General features: G+C 56.5%; 2 protein-coding genes across 5 annotated transcripts in view; one reads left to right on the forward strand and one right to left on the reverse strand.

The window, feature by feature from the left end:
- Positions 1 to 807: 807 nt before the first annotated feature.
- Positions 808 to 16,863, forward strand: PLEKHG3 (pleckstrin homology and RhoGEF domain containing G3). 2 transcript variants are annotated; one of them, XM_052646512.1, is made up of 18 exons: positions 808 to 896; positions 1,678 to 2,067; positions 3,202 to 3,299; positions 4,472 to 4,541; positions 4,808 to 4,854; positions 4,962 to 5,112; positions 5,195 to 5,326; positions 5,562 to 5,744; positions 5,966 to 6,058; positions 6,331 to 6,417; positions 6,646 to 6,679; positions 7,022 to 7,114; positions 9,970 to 10,008; positions 10,423 to 10,442; positions 10,874 to 11,215; positions 11,678 to 11,791; positions 13,710 to 15,093; positions 15,509 to 16,863. In XM_052646512.1, the coding sequence occupies exons 2-18, from the start codon at positions 1,717 to 1,719 to the stop codon at positions 16,237 to 16,239; spliced, it is 3,969 nt and encodes a 1,322-aa protein (XP_052502472.1). In that variant the 5' UTR covers positions 808 to 896; positions 1,678 to 1,716; the 3' UTR covers positions 16,240 to 16,863. The 2 variants fall into 2 exon arrangements, with proteins under 2 accessions (XP_052502472.1, XP_052502473.1); XM_052646513.1 differs by lacking the exon at positions 10,874 to 11,215.
- A 1,479-nt stretch (positions 16,864 to 18,342) lies between these two features.
- Positions 18,343 to 25,712, reverse strand: part of SPTB (spectrin beta, erythrocytic) — a 128,097-nt gene continuing 120,727 nt past the window's right edge. For 2 of the 3 annotated variants that reach the window (XM_052646288.1, XM_052646287.1), the window contains exons 33-36: positions 24,763 to 25,028; positions 22,023 to 22,196; positions 21,719 to 21,761; positions 18,343 to 21,573 (exon numbers count right to left, since the gene is read on the reverse strand). In XM_052646288.1, the coding sequence (XP_052502248.1) occupies positions 21,406 to 21,573; positions 21,719 to 21,761; positions 22,023 to 22,196; positions 24,763 to 25,028 (651 nt within the window). In that variant the 3' untranslated portion in view covers positions 18,343 to 21,405. The remainder of the gene's footprint in view (positions 21,574 to 21,718; positions 21,762 to 22,022; positions 22,197 to 24,762; positions 25,029 to 25,712) is intronic. The other variant, XM_052646290.1, reaches the window with a different exon arrangement.

Genomic DNA, 25,712 nt, shown 5'->3' on the forward strand with positions numbered 1-25,712 from the left:
TCTACCATCACTATCCGTGTGCCATTTGCAGATCACGTTTTAAGGCCCCTGCCCTTAGGTCACTGCCTACGGCTGGGAGTCTTACACAATGAGTGCTACAAAAGGGATAACCCTGGGATGCTACAAGAGTACACAGAAGGGGCCCCCAGTTTTGGTTTCTGGGTGTATGTGGCTTCTCACTGAGACCCAAGGTTTGGTATAAGTGACACAGGCTAGGGGTATGGCATGGGTGTTGGGGAGGAAGTAATGGCCAGGTAGTGAGAACACTTGCAAAAGCCAGAGCCCAGGCGGGGACACTGGTTCCAAGTTGGGGTAGAGGCACAGAAAACCAGGGGGGCAAATTCAAGATTGCCAGAGTGATAGCACCGTCTCGACCCTTCTCATAGCTCTAACTTGTGGTCTAGTCACTTCTGAGTCCTAGCGCTAGGGGTGGAAGGCATTGGGACAGTAGGGGTGGAAGAGATGCTTTAGAACATTTTTCCTCTGGAAACAGCAGTCAAATGAACATTCTGGAAAGTGATGTTGATGGGCTTTGGTGCTCTGGGGTGGGGGGTGGAGTGTCCTTGACTTTCCCAAAGGCCACAGCTACCACCCTGCCTTCCCAACTTGCTGCTTCAGGCTGGCCTACCTGTGAGCCTGTTTAGGGAGTAAAGTCCACCTGAGGCTATGTTTGCCTCACCTGGGAGCAGTTTCCTGCTTGCTGTGCTGCCCTGACCTGGCTGTGCTAAAGGGAGCTTCGGGAGACTTACCTGTGCCTCAGCCCTGGGGAATTTCCGGTGCCCCTGGAGCCTGGCTGAGTCAGAAGCAAGCACCAGGGACTGGGGCAAGGAGGTGACGTGGGCTCAGCCTTTGCATCATCTTCTCTGTCTTCCCCATCAGTATCCAGAAGGTTTCAGGTTCGTGGTTAAGCCACTGGTGCCCCAAAGATTTTGCAGTTCCACATACTCTCTGGCATATAGGTTGCTAAGAGCCAGATCCTTGACCAGTGGACACCTGGGGAGTGCTTTTTGACGACTGCCAGTACTATCACTGTTCTGATGGTTTATGGAGCCGTCGCTCTGTGCTGGGCACCAAGCTGTACACCCAGCAGCTCACTGCATACTGCAGGGGACAGCCTCAGGACAGCCTCACCTCCTCGCAGGTGGTGAGAAGCAGAGGCTCTGGGAGGCTGGGTGATTTGTAGGAGCAGAGGGGCTGGGCTGCAGATTCCATCAGAAGGCACCCCTGACCGCTGCCAGCTGTTCTGGGGCCTCAGCTTTCTGAGCCCTTGGTTGATCCAGGATGTGGTCCACCTTTCTTCCACTCTGGGAAGGATGGAGGTGGCGCTGTTAAGACAGGCAGGAATGTCACTTGGGCATCCTCGTAGATGCTCGTACAGTCGCAAGGAAGGGACCTCCTTGAGATTCAGAATTGTTGCTTTAAAAATTGCAGTAAAGTACATGTAACATAAAATCCACATTTTAAAATGCTCAGTGGCATTGAGTGAGTACATTCATATTGTTGTGTATCCATCACTATCTTCCATCCATAGAACCTCCCATTATCTTGCACAACTGAAACTGTATCCATTAAACAGTAACTCCCCATCCCCTCCTCCCCCAGCCCCTGGCAGCCACCCTTTTACTTTCTGTTCCTGAGAGGATTCCAGAGGTTTGACCCTTTGTCTGTCCTGCCCAGAACCTCCCCGGAACGCCCCCGCCAGGCAGCGATGCCAGGATGCCCGTCTCTGCCTCCCTCCACCAGAACGGCAGCCAGGAGCGGCCGGCGAGCCTGACCTCCACGACCTCCTCGTCCGGCTCCTCGCGCGACAGCCGCGGGGCCATGGAGGAGCCCAGTGGCTCCGAGGCTTTGGCCAAGAATGGGGAGGGCACCCCGTGTGGCCAGCATCTCCCCAACAGCAACAACAACTCCAGCGGCTGGCGGAACATGCGGGGGTCCCTGTCGCCCTTCAGCAAACGCACGCGGCCAGTGGCGCCTGCGGACAAGTTCGGCTATCTGGGCCGGGTGGTGCGGGAAATCGTGGAAACGGAGCGCACGTACGTCCGGGACCTGCGTAGCATCGTGGAGGTGAGGCTTCCGGGGGCTTAGGTCTGGAGGAACGGCGCTCTCCTCCGGGGCTGGGGCTGGCCTCTGGCTTCCGGTGGCCCAGCTCTTGAGCAAAGCCCTACTTCCATCCGTGGGAGGAGGAAAGTTCTCCCTCACATGTTGCTTCCGGGATCTGCCTCTCTCACGGCGCCCGCCCGGATGCTGCTGGCCGCTCATGCCGCCCTGTGACTTGGGGGTCCCGTCAGTAGTTGGGCCAGCAGAACTTCTGCGGATGGTTGGGGCGTAGGCACCCTTCGTGGAGAGTGGGGACTCCTGTGCTTAGCCAAGAGAGAGCCGCGATGAAGAAACTGGCTCTGGGCCCCTCCCTGCACAGCGCCCAGCTTCCTCTTGTTTCCTGCCTGTGGGGTGTTAGGCGCCTGTGTAACCCCTGCCTCAGACTCCTTCTCTGTAAACTGAAGAGGCAGGGCCTTGAAGGGCCAGTGCGAGTGTTTCACACTGGGAGGGGCAAGGGAGAAGGTGACTGTGTGGCCGCCACAGAGGAAGCTCTCTGCCCTTTGGAGGGACATGTGCTTGTTTCCTAGGCCTGCCTAACAGGCAGCCACACGCGGGGGAAGCTGAAGATGCATACGTTTATCTTGTCCTGGTTGAGGAGGCCAGAGGTCAAAACTCAAGACTGCTGGCCGGGTTGGTTTCTTCTGGAAACTCTGAGGGAGAGTGTGTTCCAGGGCTCTCCCCTAGCTCCTGGATGCTGCTGGCAACCCTCGCTGTTCCTTGCCCTGTAGCTGTCCGCCCCCCATTATCTGCCTCTGTCTTCACATGGCCTTGTCTGAGTCTGTCTGTGTCCCCTCTTCTTACAAGGACACCAGTCACTTGATTCAGAGCCCACCCTACATCCAGTGTGGTAGCATCTGATGATCCTTAATCGTTATATTTGCAAAGACCCTATTTCAAATAAGGTCACATTCTGCGATTCCAAGTGGGTATTATTATTTGTGAGGAGGAACCAGCCGTCCCAGGGCCGTAGGGGACGTCTGTGAAATGGGCACAGCAGGAAAATGCAGCCCAGGAATGAGGCGTGGCTGGTGAGCGGGGCGATGGGGCAGGACCGCATTGTGCCGGGGCTGCGGCTGAGCTCTGACGACTCTCTCCACGCAGGACTACCTCTTGAAGCTCATTGACACGCCAGGGCTGCTGAACCCAGAGCAAGTCAGCGCCCTCTTTGGGAACATAGAAAGCATCTATGCACTGAACAGGTATGGAGTGAGCTTGACACACCCCATGTTCTTACTGTGAGCCCCATCTCAGGGCCTGGAGAGGGGCCCCGACGTCCCTGGTCTTACTCGGCGCTGTGATGCGTGGCCCGGGGTCTGATCGCCCAAGTGGGGAAGGGTGGTCCCTCCCTGTACAGTTAGCTCCCTTCAGGAGAGAGGGCCTTTGGGCCTGTGTGCCCTGGGCCCAGTGTGCTACCTGATGGGCAGAGGGGCTCGTGTGAGGCGGTGTTCATGTTGGGTCCAGGCTGGGCCAGCGCCCCTTCAGGGACTGCTGCACCCTTGCACGTGAAGCTCTTTCCCCGTCCCTCTCATCTTGGTCCCCCATGTGCAGATCTCTTCATTCTTCTCCACCTTCCCCCTGATTCTGTGGGAAGCTGGGGCTCCCTGGAGGTGATCTGACCCATTAGGTAGGGGAACATACAAGCCTGGCAAGGAACAAAGAGGGAGGCTGAGCAAGGCCTGGCGAAGGGCTGCTTCAGGGACTAAAGGGCTCCACGAAGATCACACATGAGCGGCTGCCAGGGCCCCCAGACTCCCCAGGGAGTGAGCACTGGCCGGGAGGAGCAGAGCTTGTGGGGACAGCATTGACAGGATAGGAGGAACCTTGCCCCAGGCCCCTTAAGATGGGCAGAGGGACTTACTGCTGGGCAAGCTGGGAGGCCTGATGCAGGGGAGACTTGGACCGGAGGGTGTGGGCTTGGGCAAGAAGGAGCACAGGAAGGGAGGCCAGGTATTCCTCTCGTGCCCCCGTCTCAGAACAAGCAGTGGTGGGACTCACCCTGTCTCTCCCGTTTTCTGCATCCTTCTGAACTGGGGGCCTCGGTCCCTTTGCTGGTTCTCCCTATCTCCTTCCCCTTTTAATGTCTGCTTCTGTGTGTTTGACTCCTTCTGCCTGCAGAGGCGCTGTGTCCCCTTCTGAGGTGGGTACTGGTGTGCCTTCTCCCTCTCCTGCTGGTGGAGCGCATGGCTCTGTTTTGCCCCCATCTTTGCTGCGGTGCTGGTTCCCTCCCGTAGTTGCTGCCCCGGGTGGAGCTCACTGACACTAGGGCTGATGTGTGTCTGGGCACCAGGAGGTTGGAGCGGGGGGGTGTGTGTTGGTGACCATGGAGGCTGTGAGTGGTCCACGGTCTGAAGACCACCCTCCCTTCACCTAGCCAGCTACTCAGAGACCTGGACAGCTGTAACAGTGATCCCGTGGCTGTGGCCAGCTGCTTTGTAGAAAGGGTAAGAACGGCTGGGTCCATCCTGGCACCATCCTGCCTTGCTAGGGACCTCTCTCCGGGGGAAGTGCTGGGTGAATATCAAGGGCATTTGGGGTGGTGCTGGGGGGTGCTGGGTGGATGGCATGTCCGAGACGGATGGGTACAGAGATGAATCTGCAGATGCTTGGGGAGAGTGTGCTCCGGGGCCTAGGGTCATGCCTTTGATACACCCAGGCTTACAGGCAAATGCGAGTCTCCCTGAAATGACTGTTTTTGGTCTTTCTTTAGAGCCAAGAATTTGATATCTACACTCAATATTGCAACAACTACCCCAAGTGAGTAATTAGGATGGAGAGGGGAGGCAGAGCCATCTGGCGAGTCCAGAGTACCCCACCTCCCCCTCCAGACTCCCCTCTGGTGACTGCCCCTTTCCCACTGGCAGCTCGGTGGCCGCCCTGACCGAGTGCATGCAGGACAAGCAGCAGGCCAAGTTCTTCCGGGACCAGCAGGACTTGCTGCAGCATTCACTGCCCTTGGGCTCCTATCTCCTCAAGCCGGTCCAGCGCATCCTCAAGTACCACCTGCTGCTCCAGGTAACCTGGGGCTCCTCCCGAGGACATGGGGGCCTGAGGGAGGGGCAGGGCCCTTGAGCCTAAGCTCCTGTCCCCCGCACAGGAGATCGCCAAGCATTTTGATGAGGAAGAGGAAGGCTTTGAGGTGGTGGAGGACGCCATTGACACCATGACGTGCGTGGCCTGGTACATCAACGACATGAAGAGGAGGCACGAGCACGCGGTCCGGCTCCAGGTGCTCTGGAGCTGAGAGCTGGAGGGGCGGGCAGGCAGGGGTGCTCGGGCAGGAAGAAGCGTGGAAGAGGGAATGTGAGCTGAAGGGTGGTGTCCTTGAAGACGGGCTTCTCTGGGGGGAGCCCTTGGTGCAGCGTGTCTCTGTGAAACCTAGGCGGTGACTCCAGGGGGCCCTGCATGGTCCCAGCAGGGTCTCCAGCGGCCTGACCCTGGGGCTTGGGGCTTCTCTGCTGCAGGAGATTCAGTCTCTGCTCCTCAACTGGACGGGGCCAGACCTGACCACCTACGGGGAGCTCGTCCTGGAGGGTACGTTCCGCGTGCACCGTGTGCGCAGCGAGAAGACCTTCTTCCTCTTTGACAAAGCGCTGCTCGTCACCAAGAAGCGGGGCGGCCACTTTGTCTACAAGGGCCACATCCCGGTAACCAGGCCACACCTCCTCCTCCCCTGCTTCCCACCTTCCCAACGGGCCGGTTCCACTTCCCAGCTCTGCGCCAGACTTGACTGGGCCTCAGGTTGGGCTGGACGCAGCTCCGCCTTTAGAAGAATACTCTCCCTGCCTCCCCTGACGGCCTTGAGGGGTGGGGTCCCCAGTTGGCTCCCTGCCAGGGGCTTGACTGCCATCTCCCCCTGCCCTCCCAGTGTTCCTCCCTGATGCTGATTGAAAGTACCCGAGAGTCCCTGTGCTTCACCGTCACGCATTATAAGCACGGCAAGCAGCAGTACAACATCCAGGTGAGGGGCGGGCCAGGACAAGACCCCGACGGGCCTGCGGGGTGCAGGCTGGGAAAAGACCCGCCCCTTCCTCGGCGGCGGGCGCCTTGGAGTCTCCCCGTGGAAGGCAGAGGTCCTTGGGGACATCTCTCGGGCTTGTGCTGAGGATTTGAGCCTCATAGCACCCCCAGCCTTCTTTCTGCCTCTGGCCCCCGTCGGCGGAAGCCTAGCCCACGCCAGATGGCTTCAGGCCTGTCATGGTAACCTCCTCGTCCTTTCTTGGGCCTGCCCAGGCCAAAACGGTGGAGGAGAAACGGAGGTGGACTCACCACATCAAGAGGCTCATTCTGGACAACCACCACACCACCATCCCCCAGAAGGTGAGTTCCCGGGGTGCCTGATGGGGAGCCGGGAGTGACTGTCCCTCAGGGCCAGCTCCGGGGAACCCTGGGGCCTCATTTTCTGGACACTGGCCCCACTGGACAATGGGATCAGTTCAGCGGATGCTGCGGTCCTCTGTACCTCTGTGGGGGGCCCTGGTACCGCAAGGCCAAGGGAGAAATGGCTTATAGCAAGGTAGCCACGAGGTGGGTTTCCTTCCCTTCCAGGCCAAAGAAGCCATCTTGGAAATGGATTCCTATTGTAAGTTCACACTTCCTGCCTGCTTTGTCCCTAATGGTGCTTGTCTCTTGGTCGGACTGTATCCTGGGGGAGCTTTGCTGGATACTTAGAGTCTAGAGAGTAGGGAGGATGGGGGAGGCTCCTTCTGTAAGGCTGGGGGTCTACTGCGAGGCCAGGGCTTGGTGCTGATGACAGGCGGGATGCTATCTGCCTCGTGCTCCTGGTACGTGGGAGGTTGAAAGAGCTCTGCAGGCTTGTGGCCCTAGAGCTGGGCTGGGCAGCAGAGTTGTGCTCAGGGGTGGGCAGAGTTCAGCTGATGGGCTGATGGTATCCCAAAGGCCTGGTTGTCTCTCTCGGGTGCAGATCCCAATCGGTACCGCCACAGCCCAGAGCGCCTGAAGAAGGGCTCCCAGGACGACGTGTCCACCCACGTGCACCAGGGGCGCCGGCAGTCTGGTAAGGCAGGGACTTTGTGAGGCTTCTTTTCAGGACCTTTAACCAAGTGGGGAACAAACCTTCTACAGCAGCATTTGGGGCTGGCTCTCACCTCTCTGGAAATCCCAGGAAGGGCTGGTGGGGGGCGGGGGGTGGGGGTAAGTGCGGTGTGGATGGGTACGTCTGGAGCCTCCTGCCTTCCACCAGGCACCTCTGGCACCTTCCTGCTTACCCAGGGCTGGACAGCTCTCCTTTTACAAGGCCTGGGGAAGGTTTGTTCCAGGCACCCCTTCTTAGCGCCCCCACAGTTGACTCCTTCCTCCTTTGCCATTTGGAACACTGGGAGTCAGCCAGAGTAATGCTGGGACGTCATGGATGGTCCACAGCCCAGTTTTGGAACAGAGCAGAGGCAGGACGTGGGGAAAATGAGTTGGATTTCAAGTGCCACCAGATCCAGACAGGAAATATTTACTTTGGGTCTCAGGGAAGAGTTCTGTTCTCCTTTCTTGGGTTTTCTTCCATGACTGGGCTTGCTGCTGTGTACTTGGAAGTATTGAAATGAACCGTTTATTGAAGAGGAAACCTTGCTTTTATTCTCTGCCCTTGTAGTGATGAGTGTGTGTGTTTTCTGTGTCAATTTTCACCCTCTTCATTCAGTCTGAGGCCCAGGGATAGATCTAGTTTTGGCCAGGCACTTGTCAAACTACCACCTGGGGTGGGAATTGGGGTGAAAACCATCTCAGAGACCCCTAAAGAGAAAGACTAAGTAGTGATGGGAGCTGGGTCCTGGCTGGGATCCCCACAGTGTGTGGGGTTTGATTGGCAAGACCCACAGGTCCCCTGAACAACTGTGTGGATTGACGTAGAGCCTTCGGTTTTCTGGAGGATGAAGCCGAGCAGTGTCTGGAAAGCTCTTGTGTGTTTTGTTTGGTGGTGTTCCTGATGGATCTCAAACCTTAGGCAAACTTGCCATGGTTGCAAAAGGTCTTTGGTGCCATGTGTTAAAAGCCTCAAATTGGGAGTGTTACTTCCCAAGTCTCTGGCCCCTCTTGCTTCTCTGTCCTTTCTTCTGTAATTCTCTCATCCCTGTAACATTACCTCTTAACTTGCCATAGCTTTGACTTGGAAGCTTCTAATATGTGGAGGTGTTTAGTAAGTGGCGGCAGTGGTAATAATAGTACTGCCTGTCATAACATCAGCTGCAACAAGCGAGGCACTTGGGAAAGGAGCCGTTTCAGAGCTGAAGTTTCCCCAGGCTGAGGTTTTAGCCTGTAAACACTAAAACAGTTGGGTTTTGTTTTTGTGTTTTAGTTTTGTTGTTGTCGTTGAGTTGCAAAGTTATGTCTGACTCGTTTGTGAACCCCATAGGCTATCCATGGGATTTCCCAAGGAAGAATATTGCAGTGGGTTGCCATTTCTTCCTCCAGGGGATCTTCCCAACCTAGGGTTTGAGCCTGAGTCTCCTGAATTGCAGACAGATTCCTTTCCACTAAGCCATCAGGGAAAGAATTCGCTTGCCAATGCAGGAGACGCAGCAGGAGACACAAGTTCAATCCCTTGGTTGGGAAGATCCCTTGGAGGAAGAAATGGCAACCTGCTCCAGTATTCTTGCCTGAAAAAACTCATGGACAGAGGAGCCTGGTGGACTACAGCCCATGAGGCCACAAAGAGTCAGACACAACAGAGCAGTTAAGCACGTCCGTCTTCACACTGAATAGTGTTCCTGCTTATTAGTCTGCGTGCTTTTCTGTAGTAGCCCTTCCTTCTTCCCTCTTCTGTTACAAATTAATCGATTGAATGTGTGAGAAAGCAGTCAGGACATCAATGAGAGGGAGGATTCGGGCCCGTGGGAGAGCTTGTTCTCAGTCGTCTATTGTGATTGCCTCCAGGCCTATTTCTGCTTCATACTTGGCAGAGAGTTGGGATGGGCAGATAAGTGCACTCTCTGGATAAATCAGGTGTTGTTGTCATCTTAAATATTCTTGTTAAATATTCTTGATTACATGGTTTAAACTGAAAGAGTAGAGCCTTTTGTATTTCTCACTTTAAAAATGACTAGGTATCTGGTTACCTCGATGCAGGTGGAGGGTAGGTGTGTGTGCCTGTGTGCATTTAGAAAAAACCGTTCTTCAATATGCTCTCCTGTCCAGGAACAGCTGAGGCACCTCAGGAGAGCTCCCTTCTGACTCCCAGTTTATAGTGGGGCTGCCATTTGATGCCAGGTGGTCAAGGGCAGTAGGGCTAAGGGCACGGCTCTGTAGAGAGGTTCTAGACCTGTCCTCTCATCCTGGCCTCTCTATCTCAGGTCTGTCCCCAGAAAGGCTGGGTATAAGGTGCTGACACCATCGGCCTAATGGGTATATTCTGTCCTCAGGGCCTGGGCAGCCCTTGTCCAGCTGGGCAACACTCCCCAGTAGGCAGCAGGGCTTCGTGGTGCCAGGCCTTAAAGGCCATAGCAAGTTGGATGCAACCTCTGCTTTCCAGCGGGGGCTCTGTGAAGGGGCTTGGGTGTCATTAAGACCCTGATGTGCTCTGTGCAGGGAGGCGGGGCTTGAGGTGGAGGCCAGGGCCCCCAAGAGAGGCTTGTCATTCTCAAGAGGACAGTGTAGGGTTGTGGCCTCAGAACCAAGGGCCCCAGCAGGGCTAGTGGGCAGGCCTCGTTCTGGGGGCTGTCAGCCACAGCAGAGCCCCCCAAGCCGGGGTGGGCAGTGGCTCCCTGTGGACTGGGCATGAGGGCAGCCTTTGTCAGGCCACGGGGGCCCGGCTGGAGTGGACTTTGAGCTGGTGATGGGCCGGTGGCGCTGTGAGTGTGGGGCCAGGGCCAGGCCAGGCAGTTTGTGGGCTGCACTGACTCTGCCCGTTGCTCTCCTCCTCAGAGCCAACCAGACATCTCTTCAGGCAACTCAGTGAGAAAGGTGAGAGAGGGAGCGATGGTCGGCTATCCCCTTGAGCCCTAGGGCGAGGGTGAGCAGGAGGAGCGGGCGACCGGCAGGGTGGGGGCGACACGGGCGGTGCAGAGGGGCCTCTGTTTCTCCCTGGAAGGGGGCCTCTCACCCTTGCTGTCCGGGCTCTCCCCCTACACACCTCGCACCCTGTCTCCCTGTCCTTGGTTGATAGCAGGAGCTAGTGACTCCCACCCCGAGCTCCTGTGCTGTCAGTCATTCCTTTGAAAGTCCTGTGAAGATTCTGGGAGCAGGAGCCCCTGATGAGGCCTTTCCCGGGGGGTCCTGGGCCTCAGGCCTGTGTAAGGGGGTTCTTTCTCCTGCTCACTGATCTCCCCTCTCCCTCCCCCCTCGCCCATGTGCCGGGATCTGGCGGTGGTGGAGCAGCCAGAGCCGCAACAGTGAAGGTAAGGCCAGGGGCGAGGGGACTGTGGACAGGTTGGGGGGAACTACCCGGATCAGCCCTCATCATCGTCACTTACTCAGCAAACACCTGTCAAACACTTACTGGGTGCCAGGCTCTGTCTTGAGGGTCCTGGAGATGAATAAGCCCAGGGTACCCTTCTGCACCCTTTTCCTGGGGTGGCAGCCTGCCGGTGGCCGGCCCAAGCCTGGATCCTCTCATATTGCTCTCTCTCCCTGGGGCAGGCGGGCCAGTCTGGGTCCTGAGTTCCTGCCCAGGCCTCAGGCCCAGCTTCCCACTTCTAGAGTCCCCCGTGCCACTCGGGAGCCCAGAGGTTGGGTGTCTGTAGATGCAAAGTCTCCCCAGCCCCAGCAGCTGCAGGAGGAGGGGGGTTGCCCAGAGGCTGATCACGAGGGGGCCTTGTGCTCTGCACAGCACGCAGGCAGTGTTGGCACGCTCCTGGACTTTGGACAGCCCCACTGTGCTCGGGGCCTGCAGTCGGAGGCCGAAGGGGCTGCCCAGGAGGAGCAGGAGGAGGTGATGGAGGAGGAGGAGGAGGAGGAGGAGGAGCAGGCCTTTCAGGTCTCTCTGAAGGACCTGGCAGGGCACAAAGGCAGCGAGAAGGGGGCCAGGCCAGAGCCCTCAGGCTCGGAGGAGGAGGAGGAGGAGAGCCTGGCAGTGGCGGAGCAGGTAGCCGACTTTGCCAGCTCCCTGCTGGCCGCCCTCCACTGCTGGCACTATCGAGCCAACGCTTTACTTTTCTCCCGGGGCGCTATGGTGAGGTGTCTCTTTGATCTCCCCTCCTCCTTGCATGCTTCCTGGCACGTGCTTGCCCATCCATGAGTCCCCTTCCCTGCTCTCCTCACCCCTCCATCCTTGTTCCTTCATTCCTGCCAGTGGTGTTTCTTAACCCCCGGCTCGCTGTCATGCCCTGGTGAGCCCCTGGCATTCATTGTTCCAGTACTGGAGCTAACCAGCATGCTACTCAGCGGGCATGACTAATGGGGCAGGCTGGGGGGTGGCGGGGAGGTCAGCACACCGGGGGCGCATGCCTGGTGGGGATTTCTCAGTCTCCCAGACTTGGCAGTCCAGGCCGACTCTGGATGGCACAGGTCCAACGCTGGATCTCAGTGTAGCCCAACCCCCTTGGGGCTCAAGAGGTGCTGTCACGGTTGGGATGCAGAAGGGACCAGCTCTCTATTGTTCTGGAAGCTGATGACTGCCCTCTGCTTGCTGCAGGGGAAGGAACGCAGGGAGTCTGAAGAACCCAAGAGCTGCGGGAGGACCAGGAGCCGGTCTCCAACTCCTGAGGAAAAGTGCCTGAACTTTGAGTCTGTGACTTCCCTGCCAGAGGTGAGTGGCCAGCAGGTGGAATGGGGATTGTGCATACCCTCCAGCTTTTTAGGCGGGGCTTTCAGACATGGCTCTTGGCGGGGCTTTCAGACATGGCTCTCCTGTTAGGTCCATGGGGACAGGGAATCTTGCTCTCCAGGACTCTCATGCCTTCAGGAAACCTGTCTGGCCTATGGGCATGTGGGTTGGTGACAGACAGCTTCTTACTCTGAATTAGAAAACAGTACCCCTCCCTCTGGGGCTTCCCTAGTGGCTCCGTGGTAAAGAACCTGCCTGCAATTCAGGAGATTCAGGTTCAATTCTTGGATCAGGATCTTCCTGAGGAAAGGGCATGGCAACCTACTCTAGTATTCTTGCCTGGAGAATCCCATGGACAGAGGAGCCTGGGAGGCTGCGACCCTGCAGAGTCGGAAACAACTGAAGCTACTAAGTGGCAGATGCAGTCTCTTGCCAAGGGACACAGTTACTGGAAGTGACCAGAGTTTAGGTCCTCTTGGCCAGGCCTCCTTGCATAGAGCATAAGGCCCTGCCCTGCCAGCATACCAGACATTTAAATCATGCCTGTCCCACCTGGCAAAGGAATAAGGTGTTGATATCTACTGGACACCTTCTATATGCCTGGTGTTCTGTTTCTTTCTTCTGTTTTCTGAACCAGCTCTACCAGGGAGAACGAGACTCAGAGAGGTTAGGTGACGTGCCTGACATTGCACAGCTTCTAAGGGGCAGAGCTCAGGTTAGACTTGGGTCTGTGACCCAGAAGCCTGCACTCTTTCCTCCCCACCCCCACCATCAGCCCAACGCTATCTGTGGGTTATATGTAACAGAGTCCTTTGCTTTCCCAGAGATACAAGGAAAATTTCAAGAAATCTAGACCCCCAAGGTGATCCTCACAGCTAGGACAAGACTTATAGCCTGGGTGACACTGGAAAAGGGTTTAGAGTGGTGCTGGTCAATGATAATAGAATGTGAGCCTCATGTGTAATTTTGAATATTCTAGTAGTCTCAGTAAAAGATTATTTAACCCAGTATATCCAGACTATTATCATTTCAACACATAGTATCAAAGCTACTCATGAGGTATTTTGTACTTTTCGGTGTGAACTTTTTGCAGCATGGACTAGCTGCATTTCAGATGCTTGAGAGGCACGAGTGGCTGGCAGTCATTGTGTTGGACAGTGTCCAACCCAGGGCCTAGCTCCTGGGTCCCTCTGTGCAGATGCTAGACTAGAACGGTTGGAATCAGGTCTGGTTCCTCAGATTTTAGAGTACTGTCTTGTCTTCTCCCTAACGAGCCTTCTGGACAGCCGCCTATACTGGCTGATTTTACAATTCAAATGACCTTTGATGTGGTCAGAAGGGAGTTGTCGACTTCGCTTCCTCCTTTGTCATCCGCTGGGCAAAGGCAGAGTCGGGCAAAAAGGAACTGCATCTCCACCTTCGCCCTCTGAATGGACTTCAGCACATGGTCCTATTGTCCTCTGGATCTTGACCCACACAGGAGACCCTGGCCCTTCAGAGGGGTCATTTAGGCCCAAGTTTCAACCAAGAACGGCCTCCCCGTCGGGAGCTACTAGGGCTTGAGGAAGGGGAGTCCTGGGGCCGTGGATCTGACCCCGTATTGCATGTTCTCACCCTGTCCCTGTACCACTCAGGTAGGCTGCCACTGAGAGGTGCTACCACTCTGCATTCCTAGAATTTTCCTTGGCTTTGAGGACATGGGCCCAGCACCCCAGCTGCAGGGTGACTGAGGGCCAGCCTCTCCTTGCTGCCCCGCTTTCGAGTGCTGTTCCGTCTGATTGCCTGCCTCTTAAACTGCAGCCCCTTCTCACTAGGCAGTGAGCAAACCACGCTGTCCGTACATTCCACGGGTCCCCTGAGGGAGGTTTTTGTCTCATGCGAGCCCTTTGTGCTGCCCCAGGTTGAGCCAGACACCGAGTCTGTGACTGAGCAGGAGGTGTTTGCTTCCGTGGAAGGTCCCAGCGCTGAAGAGATGCCCTCAGACACAGAGGCCCCCGAGGTCCTCGAAATGCAACTTGATCCCCACCAGCTGCTGCTGGGGCTGGAACCCCCTGATGACATGGCAGAGTTCATGGTGGCCGAGAGCACCGAGGACCCTAAGGCCCTGAGCAGTGAGGACGACGAGGAGGAGGTGGGGGCCCTTCACGAGCCTGAGAGCCTCCTGCCTCCCTCCGTGCTGGACCAGGCCAGTGTCATTGCTGAGCTGTTCGTCAGCAGCGTCTCTCGGCGGAGCAGCCTGGCCCTGGAGGAGGGCAAGTCCAGTGGCTTCGGGACCCCAAGGCTGGCCAGCCGGAGCAGCAGTATGGTCAGCCTAGATGATGGTGAGAAGGGCCCAGGCCCGCATGGCGGCACCACAGACTCCCTGGGCTCTCAGCTCCTTCCAGAAGCAGACCTTAGTGTTGGGGTGGCCGCAGAGAGCGAACCTTCTGTCAATGGGACGGAGGCCCCGGGCCCAGGCTGCCCAGCGGAGCCAGACAGGTCTTCCTGCCCAAAGGAATCGAAGCTTTCCTCCCAAGACCGGCAGTTGCTGGACAGAATCAAGAGGTACTACGAAAATGCAGAGCACCAAGATGCAGGCTTTAGCGTCCGGCGCCGGGAGAGCCTCTCCTTCATCCCCAAAGGGCTCGTGAGAAACTCGGTCTCCAGAATCAACAGCCTTCGCAAGCCAGACCTGGAGCCGCAGGCTCCACTGGGGCACAAGAGACAGGTGGGCTTGCGGGCGGCCCTCTTTGACTGCCCAGGACCAGGCCAGGCTGGCGCTGGGGACACAGCTCCTATCACAGATGCTGAGTTCCGCCCATCCTCGGAAATGGTAAAGATCTGGGAGGGAATGGAGTCTCTCAAGGGGAGCTCTCCGAAGGGGCCGGGCCAAGGCCAGGCCAACGGCTTTGACCTGCACGAGCCCCTGTTTATCCTGGAGGAGCACGAGCTGGCGGCCATCACTGAGGAGTCGGCAGCTGCCTCCCCAGAGAGCGCCTCCCCCACCGAGCCCCGCAGCCCCACCCACCTGGCTCGGGAGCTGAAGGAGCTGGTGAGGGAACTGAGCAGTGACGCCCAGGGGAAGCTGGTGACCCCACTGCACCCCCACATTCTGCAGCTCTCCCACGTGATGGATAGCCACGTGAGCGAGCGAGTCAAGAACAAGGTCTACCAGCTGGCTCGTCAGTACAGCCTCCGGATCAAGAGCAGATCAGTGACAGCCAGGCCTCCGCTGCACTGGGAGAAGGTGGCTTCCACCACCCCCCTGGTGCAGGAGGAGGTTGGTGCACCATCCGGTGGCACAGGTACGACGGGGTGGAGCGAGGGCCCTTCCCACAAGCCTGAGCTGGGAGCACCTTTTAGGAGCCAGATGGCTTCTGGGGAAGTGACCCCCAAAGAACCTATACCAGAAAAAGGGCTGAGGTGAGCCCTGGAACTGCTCTAAACCCCAAGGGCACAGGGCCATGGGGCTCTCTTTTTGAGGAGAGCAGAAGCTCTTGTCTCCTCCTCTTGATTCCTGACTCCTCTTCCCTGCCTTTTCTTCTTTCTTCTCATTTTCCCTTTGATACGGGGGATGCAGATGGTAAAGGGGATTTCTCTCCCATCACACCCCAAACCCCAGCAACCACCCTTGCCCAGAAGGGGAGCTGCCATAGCCAGTTCAGAGAGCCCTCACGTCCTCTTGCTCTGGGATTCAGGTGGCTTGTGCTCTCCCCACAGGTGAGAGCAAGCTGGGGCCACCTCTCTCCAACCACGAGCAGTCTGCTGTCCAGAAGCACAGCTCGCCCAGGCCTGGCTCTTCCAGGGAGATGTCGCCACAGCGTATCTCCTTCAGCTCCTCGGCCACCAGCCCAAGGACCACCCCACCGGGGGCCTGGCACGGCCCTCGAAGCCCCTTTGACACTGAGACCTTCAACTGGCCCGACGTCCGAGAGCTCTGCTCCAAGTATGCCTCCCTGGACGAGGCGCTCCAGACCAAGGGTGGCTGGCCCAGCAAGGTTCCAGTCAACCGGAGCCGCTCGCTGCCGGAGAACATGAGGGAGCCACAGCTGGCTCCCTCCAGCAGATTGGGCCGCTGTGGCAGCCTCAAGGCCAGGTGGGCCCCTGTGAGCCCAGAGGCGGCCCAGCCCCAGCCTCTGGGGGAGTCACCCCCAAGCGAGCCCGACAGAGGGGAGGCCCTGCATGTCACCGCAGACCTCACATTGGAGGACAACCGGCGGATGATCGTCATGGAGAAGGGGCCCCTGCCTGGCCCTGCTGCAGGGCTGGAGGCGGCCAGCGGGCAGGGACTGAGCTCTGCAGCCGGCCAGACGGGGAAGGACCAGGAGTTGCAGGAGTCTGCAGAGTATCGGCCTAAGGAAGAGGGTCCCAGGGACCCAGGGGACCAAAGCCAACAGGGCAGAGTGCGGAACTTGAGGGAGAAATTCCAGGCCTTGAACTCCATAGGTTGACTCTGAGTCCTGGGGGAGGGTGCAGTCGGGCTGAGGGGTAGAGGGAGGAACCACGGCATCCTCGTGCTCGCAGCTGGGCTCACCTTGCTCACGTGACTCCCTTCCCCTGCCTTCAGAAAGGCTGCCCCTGGGAGAGCACCTGCCGTGGACCGGGACTTGCTGGCGACTTGGCACAGGCCCATGTGAGCCCCTTTCCCCTGTGAGGCCAGTGTGGCCACTTCCCTTGTATATAGTTCTGGTAAGAAGCCAGATATTTAAGCTCATCTCTTCCCAGAGAGAGCAAGCCCTGCTCAGGCCTCAGCGTTGCCTGGCCACTGCCAGACCAGGGCCCACCCAGGGGACACATAGGAAGCTGGCCTGGGGAGGCTTTGCTCTTTAACCGTGCCTTTTCTTAGGACCCAGGCAGGCATGAGGCCCATAATTTATTGCTTTCCATCCTGTGGTATGTTAGTGTTCTTGTGCGCACCTGCGTGTGTGCATATGTGTGTGTGTTGCTTCTCCCCTCCCAGGAAAAGTCTCGTCAACTCTATTCAGGTACTTTTGTGGGTTGTCTTGCTGGCCCTGTGGTTGTCGCTAATGTACACACATTTCATTATTTGCCAATGGTGTAATAACCACTGCTGACCAACCAACCTGTGTGTGGTCTCCTTCCTGGGATCTGGTTGGGTTGGGAAGGGTCAATTGTGCCCAGGGCTGTCTTAGGGGAAGGTGGGACTTGGGCTTTTTGCTTCCACATGTACTTAGTATGCAGCCATGCTCTCAAACCACAAGGCCCAGGTCCTGGTGGAGGAGGCTGGGGCAGCAGGATGTGCAGGAGGGGGGTTGTTCTCTGTTATTTCTACTCCCGTGGGCTTCTGTCTACCCATAGCCTGGCGTCCTGTCTAGGGTGAGGTCAGGGGGTACTGTGCCGGCCTTTAGCTCTTTTCCCCAAGAGCCAAAGTTGTATTGAAAGGGGTGAGGTGGAGGGTGGGATGTTTTTCTAACAGACAGATATTTCCATGACTGGTGCCTTTTATTCTCTCCCTCTCTGGTTCCCAAGAGGCATCCTAGGGGGTGAGGATTCTAAACTTAGAGCCTAGGAATATCTTAGGTGGCTTGCAGTGTCAGGTGAGGGGTACCAGTGCATGTTTTCTGAGGTGGCCTCATTCTTCATCTCATTCGCTAAAGTGTCTTTGATTCCCGAGGGGTAAGAATGCCTCCCTATTTCTAACTGGGTGTTTTGCCCCTTTCCTTTGGTGGACCAGTCTTGTTTCGCCTTGTCTGCCTGGGAGGACTGGGGCTGCAGGGCCAGGTGGGAGAGCTGTCTTGCAGGTCTTCTGACCTAGGAGGATAGACTCAGCCTAAAGATGAGTCTGCAGAGTCTAATGAGGTCAAGTATCAGAGGCAAGAGGAGGCCTTCCCTGGGCAGAAGCTGAGCTGGTCCGGCCCATGTTCTACCAGCTGCCTGGAATGGTCTGTGGCCACTTGAGCAGCTGCTGAGGAGCCTGCTGGTTCCTACCAGGCAAGTCAGATTATAATGAGAAATCACACACTGGAGTGAGAGTCAGGAGACCCAGCCCTGCACTTAACTGGCTGGGTCACCAGGTGGTGTAAGAGGTAAAGAACCTGCCTGCTAATACGGGAGACAGAAGAGATGCAAGTTTGATCCCTGGGTTGGGAACATTCCCTGGAGGAGGACATGGCAACAAACTTCAGTATTCTTGCCTGGAGAATCCCATGGACAGAGGAGCCTGGCAGGCTACAGTCCACAGGGTGGCAAAAAGTCAGACATGACTGAAGGGACTTAAAGCACACTTGCCCCGGAAATGAACCCCAGGCGTGTGGATTCTGATATTCAGATCTCTGCCCCGCGCTCCATGCAGAAAGGCCTGTAGCAGGCCCACAAGATGGCTGAATGCATGAATAAGTGAGTTTTCTCAGGGTCACAAGTGAAGCACAGGACCTGGGTCCTGGCATAGTTGTTTCTATGAGACTCCAGGGACAAGTCAACAGCCTGGCTGTACCTCTCTCTGTCTCCATGGTGGTCCTGGGTTCACAGATCCGGCCTTGCTTACTCAACCAGCCCTCTTTGGTCCAATTCAAAGGGAAACAGGCCAAATAGAATTATGGAGCATTATTGATTTATTAGAAAAACTAGTAAATGGGTTTCTTCTGGTTCGTGGAAGCACATTTGAGCAGGTGGAGGACAAGACCCGGCCGGCCCCAGGGCCAGCCCCAGATTGCAAGGTCTGTGCCCAACAGGGTTGCAGTCGTCTGCCGCCGCCTCCTCCGTTGCATCCTCCCTGAGCTTGCTTGTCCAAGGGACCGAGCCATGGGGTCTTCTGGATCTCTGCCCCCTCCCACTGGAGGGAGGAAGGAGATCCAGAGCCACCCTTGGGGACTTTACATTCCCTCCGATAGGCAGGAAGGAGGGGTGGGGTGGCATGGAAGCCAAGCCTCCCGAGGACCCTCCTGACCTCCCTCAGCCACAGTCCACTGAGGCCAGGGGGACAAAGGGGAAGAAGAGAGGGCGGGAGGAGGACCACCTGACCATGCCCAGAAGGAGCTTCCTCTAAACTGCTCTGGGGAGGAAGCCTGATATGCTGGTGTGGACTGGAGCTATTTGGGGATACTGTTAAAAGACTGCAAAATAGAAAATGTAAGGAGGGGGGAAAAAAAAAAAACTTGGCAGGGTGCCAGGAGCTTAACCTCCCCCTCTGGCCCCCATGTGGCTCAGAGTCCCAAAGCTGGGTGCCTGCAGTTTCATTCCAGTTGGTCAAGGGTCTTGGGGCCTGTGTGATGTAGGAGAGGGGTGCATGGGAAGTTGGTGGTAGGTGGTGGGTCAAATGCAGCTGGTTGCTGCCCTTGCCCAGTCTAGGGGCCCAGGGGTGGCAAAATCCTAGCTTATCCTCGAGGCCCTTTCATTCTTGGGACTGTGGAGTTGCTTGCTGAAATCCGTCACTTCAGAAGCACACGTGGAAGGCAAAAGGTGGCCCCGAGTGTCCTGGCTCCCACAAATTGGCCCATGGGGACAGCTGAGAGAGACTTGCCACCACCTGCTCTTCAGCAAGGAACATGCCATCTATCCTGGAGCAGGACATGCCTTCAGGTGTGCCTGAGGCCTTAGTTATTGCCAGGTGAGCGTCACTACCTAATTGCCTCCTGCCTTGGTTTCCCCTAGGTGTAGAGAGGTTGGTGAGTGGTACAGATTAGGTTCCCTGTGGATGCACAGAGGGCCACAGGGATAGGTAGATAGAGGACACATGAAGACCCTGGCTCCCAAGGTGGGACCACGTGTCAGGCCCCGTCAGAGAACTTCCCTCCTGTGGTTCTTGTCTGCTGAAGTTGCCTTCCCTTGACATAGTAGTAATTGATCTCGAGCACTAAGGGCTCCTGGGAAGGCCTAGTAACTCCAGATGCTTAGGCCTGTGGTTTCTGCCTTAGCCTCACCCAGTTATGGGGGATCGTCTCAGTGTGTCTAAGGCTCCTTCCCATGGGGAAGGTGATGGAAACAGCAACTGCAGGTCCCAGGGTCCTTTCTGCTCTGCCCAGGGGAGTGTCTGCTGCCTGTAACTCAAGCCCTCTTTTGGACGTAACCCAAGTTAAGATGTTGGGCTGGAGCTGTATTGCTTTCAGAGGGTGGTGGAAAGAATACTGTGGAACCAGATGTCTGACTTTGGCAGCATGGGGACGGTCATCCCTGGGGAGAGAGGTTGCAGGGCCCCTTTTGGCTGTACCTAGGATTGGGGGATAGATTCCCATGTAGCCCCCTGACTCAGGTCAGGCCCTTCAGGAGGACCTGTGCAAGGGTACTTGCCACATCTTAATGGCTCCAGCCCCAACATTTGTCCCAGTTCTCCTGGGATTGTTACCAGGGTTGTAATACCCAGGTGTGGCCGCATCTGCCACCTCAGGGTGACAGGTCGTGAACTTTGCTGTGAGTTCAGCCAGCACCCTCAGGTGGTGCCAGCTGCAGACAGGACGCATGGAGTATTTGGCTTTGGGATGCTCTAATGCAGGCGCTGCGGTGTCCATCTCGTATGGGGACCTGCACTGTCTCTCTGGGACCTGGGGTCTGAGTCGGGTACTGCTGGTCTAGCAGCTACTGGGAGTGCCGCAGACCCCAGAGTGGAGAGGTGGCGCCTCGGGCAGTGTGGAAGTCTTATCTGCTTCCTTCTGGCCTGAGCCCTAAACTAGCTGTAGTTTTTTAAAAAAGAGGGCTGCTTGAGAGCTTAGGGTCCAACCACCACCTGGCCCAGTGGCAGCAAGGGGGTGCTGAGGCGGAGGAAGGCCCCTCGCACTTAGGACCTATCAATTTTGGACAGTGCCCCCTCTTTTTGTGGGACGAGGGGCTGCGGTTGACCTCTGAGGTGGGGCTGCAGTGGCCCCTGGCCCAGAGCTACCTGAAGACTCCCTCCTCACGCCCCTAGGGGGCAGGCCGGGCCTTCCCAAGGACCTTTTCTCTTCCCCTGGCTGTGACCGAGTTGGACAGGACCCCAAGCAACACTTGCTTTGGGAGTGGGCAGCATCTCAGGAATCTTCCCTGCTGACTCAGAGGGTAAAGCGCCTGCCCGCAATGCGGGAGACCCAGGTTCGATCCCTGGACAGGAATCCACAGGAGAAGGAAATGGCAACCCGCTCCGTACCCTTGCCTGGAAAATCCCATGGACGGAGAAGGCTTCGGTCCATGGGGTCTCAGAGTCGGATACGACTGAGCGACTTCACTTTCACTTTTCAGCATCTGAGGAACCCCCATCAAGCCTTCTCCTCCAGCTTGTGTGGGAATAGGGTTGTGGGGACTGGCTCCCCTCGGCCTCGTAAGGAGGGTCGGGAGAAGAGCGTGTGGGCCTCAAAAATCGTTTCCTGCCCCCAGACTCGGAGGCCCCGAGGGCCCGCGGAGCTGGGAGCCGCGTCCCTGGAGCCCGCGCTCGCTGTGTGCGGGGCCCCGGGGCGGAGGGCGCGGAGGCAGGCGTGGGCCGGGCCGGGCTGGGCTGGGCGGGCGAAGGCAGCGATCGCAGTGCAGCGGAGCCCGCGCCCGGCCGGCCGGCCGGCAGCTCAGAGCAGGCAGGCGGCAGGCAGCGGCGGCGGCCGGGCAGTGGGCAGGAGGAAGGTCCGGCCGAGGAGGGAGGCGCTAGTCCCCGCATGTCCTAACGACGCACCGGCTTCACCCGCCGGGCGCCCGAGAGGCTACTTCTTTTTGGGGAAGAAGCTGAACCTCTTCTCCTTGTCCTTCTTGCCGAGGCTGGCATCGGGGCCGGTGATGGGGGGAAGGGGCAGGCTCTGTGCCTTGACGCGGATGCTCTGGGACTCGTTGATGGCCGTGCTCACGCCCTGCAGCCAGGATAGCATCTCCTCCTGTAGGGCGGGAGGGTCAGGATCCTCAAAGGACGGGCTGCCTCTAGGACAACCCCTTCTGATGGAGCCTTGAGGCCAAGGGCCACGAGTCCCTCCCAACTGCTCCTTGTTGGCAGAGATCAGGGCCAGGCGGCCCTGCACTTACCTCATCCTTGCCGTGGAAGAGCCACTCGCTGCCGTTGCTCAGCCTAGGAGGACAAAGGGTTTCCCCCGTGGCCACCTCTGGCTCTGACCCCCCAGCTCCCCGAGCTTTCCCATGACCAGGACCCTGTCAGGCAGCACAGAGCTTTCTGAGAGAGGCAGAAATCAGGATCACCAGCCTCTCTTATTTGAAAAATCTCTGAGGGGCACCTCAGGCCTGCAGCTGGTCACATACAGTGGGACCTTGACTGGCCACTTAGGCCAGATCGAGCCACCAGGGAAGGAGTGGTGAACAGGCAGGGCCTCACCTCAGCTTGAAGACATGCTTCTTCTTCTTGTAGTTGGCAGCAATCTCACAGATGGCATGTCTCAGGGTCAGGGGCTCCTCTCCATGGTAGGGCACCCCCAGGGCCAGATTCTTGGCATCCTTATAGAAGGCCAGCTCACTATTCCTGAGCACACAGTACAGGTTGTTCCAGGACCTGTGAAGGTACACACAGGCAGGTCACCTACAGTCCTCACTTGCATGCTCAGTTGCTCAGTCGTGTCTGATTCTTTGTGATCACATGAATGTTAGCCTGCCAGGCTCCTCTGCCCACAGGATTGTCCAGGCAAGAATACCAGAGGCTTTACCATTTTTCTTAACTACACCAATTTTACCGTGATCAAGAGTAATACATTTTACGGCTAAAAAAATTTCAATTAAGAATAATCTACATGTGGGATTTCCCTAGCAGCCCAGTGGTTAAAACTTAGCACTTTCAATGCAAGGGGTGCAGGTTCGATCCCTGGTGGGGGAACTAAGATCCCACATGCCACGTGGCATGGCCAAATAAAAAACAATCATCTGCATGTAATTCCACTACCAAAGTCTACTATTGTTAACATTTTATGTATTTCCTTCTGGTTTATTTTCTATTCACATATATAACTAAAATTGGATTATACTGTATATTCAATTTAATTTTGTACTTTTAAGTTTAACACTACGTCATGAGTATTTCCCCATCCTCAAATATTTGAATCCTCAAATATTTCTTGAAAATAATTTTAATAGCTATATTGTATCCTATCAAAAATAAAAATAATCCCTTTATTGGTAGACCTTTTAATACTGGAAAATGTATCCACAATTGAAATAGCAATATGATAAACATCCTTCTGGGGCTTCCCTGATGGCTCAGCAGTGAAGAATCTGCTTGCCAAAGAAGGAGATGCAGGTTCGATCCCTGGGTTGGGAAGATACTCTAGGGAAGGAAACGGCGACCCGCTCCAGTATTCTTGCCTGGGAAATACCAGTCTATTGGGGTCGCAAAAAGAGTCAGACACAACTCTAAGGAACAGCAGCAACAACACATCCTGATGCTTTAATCTTTGCCTATAACTCTGATCTTACCTTGAGATATATTTCTAGAATTGTTGAGTCTAAGACCAACTGTGTAAAGAACTTTTCAAAGCACTTTCATAGCCACCAGCATATCTGAGTCTCACTCGTGCTTGTGCTCATTCAGTCGTGTCACTCCTTGTGACCCCATGAACTATATAGCCCACCAGGCTCCTCTGTCCATGGGATTCTCCAGGCAAGAATACTGGAGTGGGTTTGAGTCTCACTACATCCCATGAGTCTCACTACAGAACTGTAACATGAACAGAGCAGAGTGTTGTTTTGGTGGTAGGAGTATTTTGTTTTATTGATGATAAATGCCTGGTATACTGTGCTAGCACTTTTTTAAAGGAACGTATTTGTGCAAATCAATGCTCAACTCAAATGGGAGGCTTGGTGAGGACAGCCAACACATGAGCTCATAAAGGAGTTCACCTGAGCTCCTTCTTTAACAAATACAGAGCACATTGCCCTTGGACAGTAAGGAGTGCTGAGAAACATGAAGCGTGTCTTCCTCCTCTTCCTCACCACCCCTCCCCCACTCCTGTTTGAGGGCAGAAAGGTGGGGAACTAGCAGGACACATAGGGAGGAAGGACTGGAAGGTCAAAGAGAGAACTTGACCTGTTCAAAGCTGGCTGCAGAGCCACTCCACAAAGCCCAGATTTCTGATAACAGCTCAGGGATCCTCTGCTCAGACTTGGCCCTCACCAACTTCTCTGAGCTGGTAGCCCAAGTAAGGCAGTTGCTAAGGAGGAGTAAAATCCTGCCTTGGACAAAGGACAACTTCTTTGAGATGGTTTCCCCCATCTGGAAAATGGAAACCTCAATATCACAGGGTGGTTGTGAAAACTTTGTCAGTCCTGACATAATGCCTGCCGCATAGTAGGTACTTTATAAATGCTAGTTTCCCCTCTCCAGCAGCCCCTCCATATAAAGCAATAAGCCTCTTCAGGGTGGTCGGGCCCCAAATTCATTTTTGGAATTTGAAATAGCTTTGGTGTGTCCTCCAGGCCAGGCTCTCTGTATGTTGCCAGCTGGCCCTGAGAATAGAGCTGGCTTCCACCTCTTGACGCTGCCCTGTTTCTCTGAGACCCTGGACTGCTGCCTGAAGGCAGCGGCTCCTAGAGACTCTGGGTCGTGGCATCCCCTGGGTAGACCACACTCAAGGGCACGACTGCCTCTGAATGAGTTCCTCAGGGTCATATCATTCCTAGGAGGGCCCTCCAGATGGCATTTAGGTCAGCTCTTTCTCCTTCCCTATTTTATGGCTGGGGAAACTGAGGCCCAGACTGGGTAAAAAGTGGGACTGGGTCAAGGACAGGCAGGTCTTGTTAGTGCCAAGACCTACCTGTTACCCTGCCCTGGCATAGTACCAGCTAGTGTTCTCCTGCTCTGCACCAGGCATGGCACCACATTTGAGAAGCAGGCTATCCCCACCATCCCCATGTTACAAGTGAGAGGCTGAGTAACTAGAATGAGGTCATAGGACTTGAACTCAGGCCCACAGCTGAAGACAGGCTTTCCCACCATGCCAAGTAGCCCCCCGGAGTTGGCCCAGAAGGCGCCCGGGAACTCTCAGACTAGAGGTGGAGGGCCGCCTCACCCACAGACTGCCCAGGTAGCTCTGCGCATCCTGTGGCCCCGCGGCCCCTCCCCGACACACCTGTTGGAGGCCTTCTTGTTGGGCCCCTCCAAGTCGTGCTTCCGGCCCAGGAAGCCCTCCATCTGCACGCTGTGCCCGCGGTCTCGCTGGGCCGGCAGCGTCGTAGGCTCGTCGCCCTCGCTCAGCGGTGTGTCCAGGACCTTGAAGAGGGGCTCTGTGGCGGGCCTCTCGTCTGTGCTGGATTTCTCCTCCTGCCCGTCCTCGTGGGGCCCTGGCGGGGGTGGCGGCTGCAGGTCCTGGGGCCACGGCCTCTCTTCTTCCCCCTGCTTCAGGGAATATGGGAGGAGCGCACCTTGCTGAGGGCCCAGACCCGGGCGGCCACTCACGGCAGAACAGGGGAGGTCAGCAGGCCTCACCCGAGTCTGGTTCCTCTCTCTTGTGCCCTCCCTGACCCACCCTGGCCCTTCCCCAACCCGCTGTGGGTGTCCACCTGGCCTGCTTCCCCAAACTCTTGCCCTCTCCAGCCTCAGTAGGAGCAGGTCATTAGAGTGAGCTGAAGGGGCTGGGCCAGGGGATTTCTGACCCTGCTTGTTGCCCGACTCCAGGTGCCCACCCTGGCTTCCTGTCAGAGGCTCCAACTCTGACTGAGTTAGACCTGGGCTCTGACAAGATTTCAAAGTCAGATTTCAAATGAAGAAAGGGCTCTGCTGCTGAGATAGAAGGAAAAAAAAACATTTGTACTAGGATGTTGAACGACTCCCAAGTATTTGTTGCTCAGTCGGGTCTGACTCTTTGCGACTGTAGCCTGCCAGGCTCCTCTGTCCGTGGAATTCTCTCAGGCAAGAATACTGAAGGAAAAGCCATTTCCTTCTCCAGGAGATCTTCCTAACCCATGGATCAAACCCGGGTCTCCCACATTGCAGGTAGATTCTTGCCATCTGAGCCACCAGGGAAATTGATGAGAACTTGTTACCTTCAACTTGTGTCTGGGCACCAGGCCCTAAGTCTCC

Source organism: Budorcas taxicolor, chromosome 10, assembly GCF_023091745.1.
Source record: "Budorcas taxicolor isolate Tak-1 chromosome 10, Takin1.1, whole genome shotgun sequence".
Classification (NCBI taxonomy): Eukaryota; Metazoa; Chordata; class Mammalia; order Artiodactyla; family Bovidae; genus Budorcas; species Budorcas taxicolor.

Coding starts and splice junctions, on each gene's coding strand:
- PLEKHG3 (XM_052646512.1), top strand. CDS start 1,717: ATGCCCGTCTCTGCCTCCCTCCACCAGAACGGCAGCCAGGAGCGGCCG. Junction 5,113..5,194: donor AGTACCACCTGCTGCTCCAG/GTAACCTGGGGC, acceptor TCCCCCGCACAG/GAGATCGCCAAGCATTTTGA. Junction 15,094..15,508: donor TGCACCATCCGGTGGCACAG/GTACGACGGGGT, acceptor CTCTCCCCACAG/GTGAGAGCAAGCTGGGGCCA.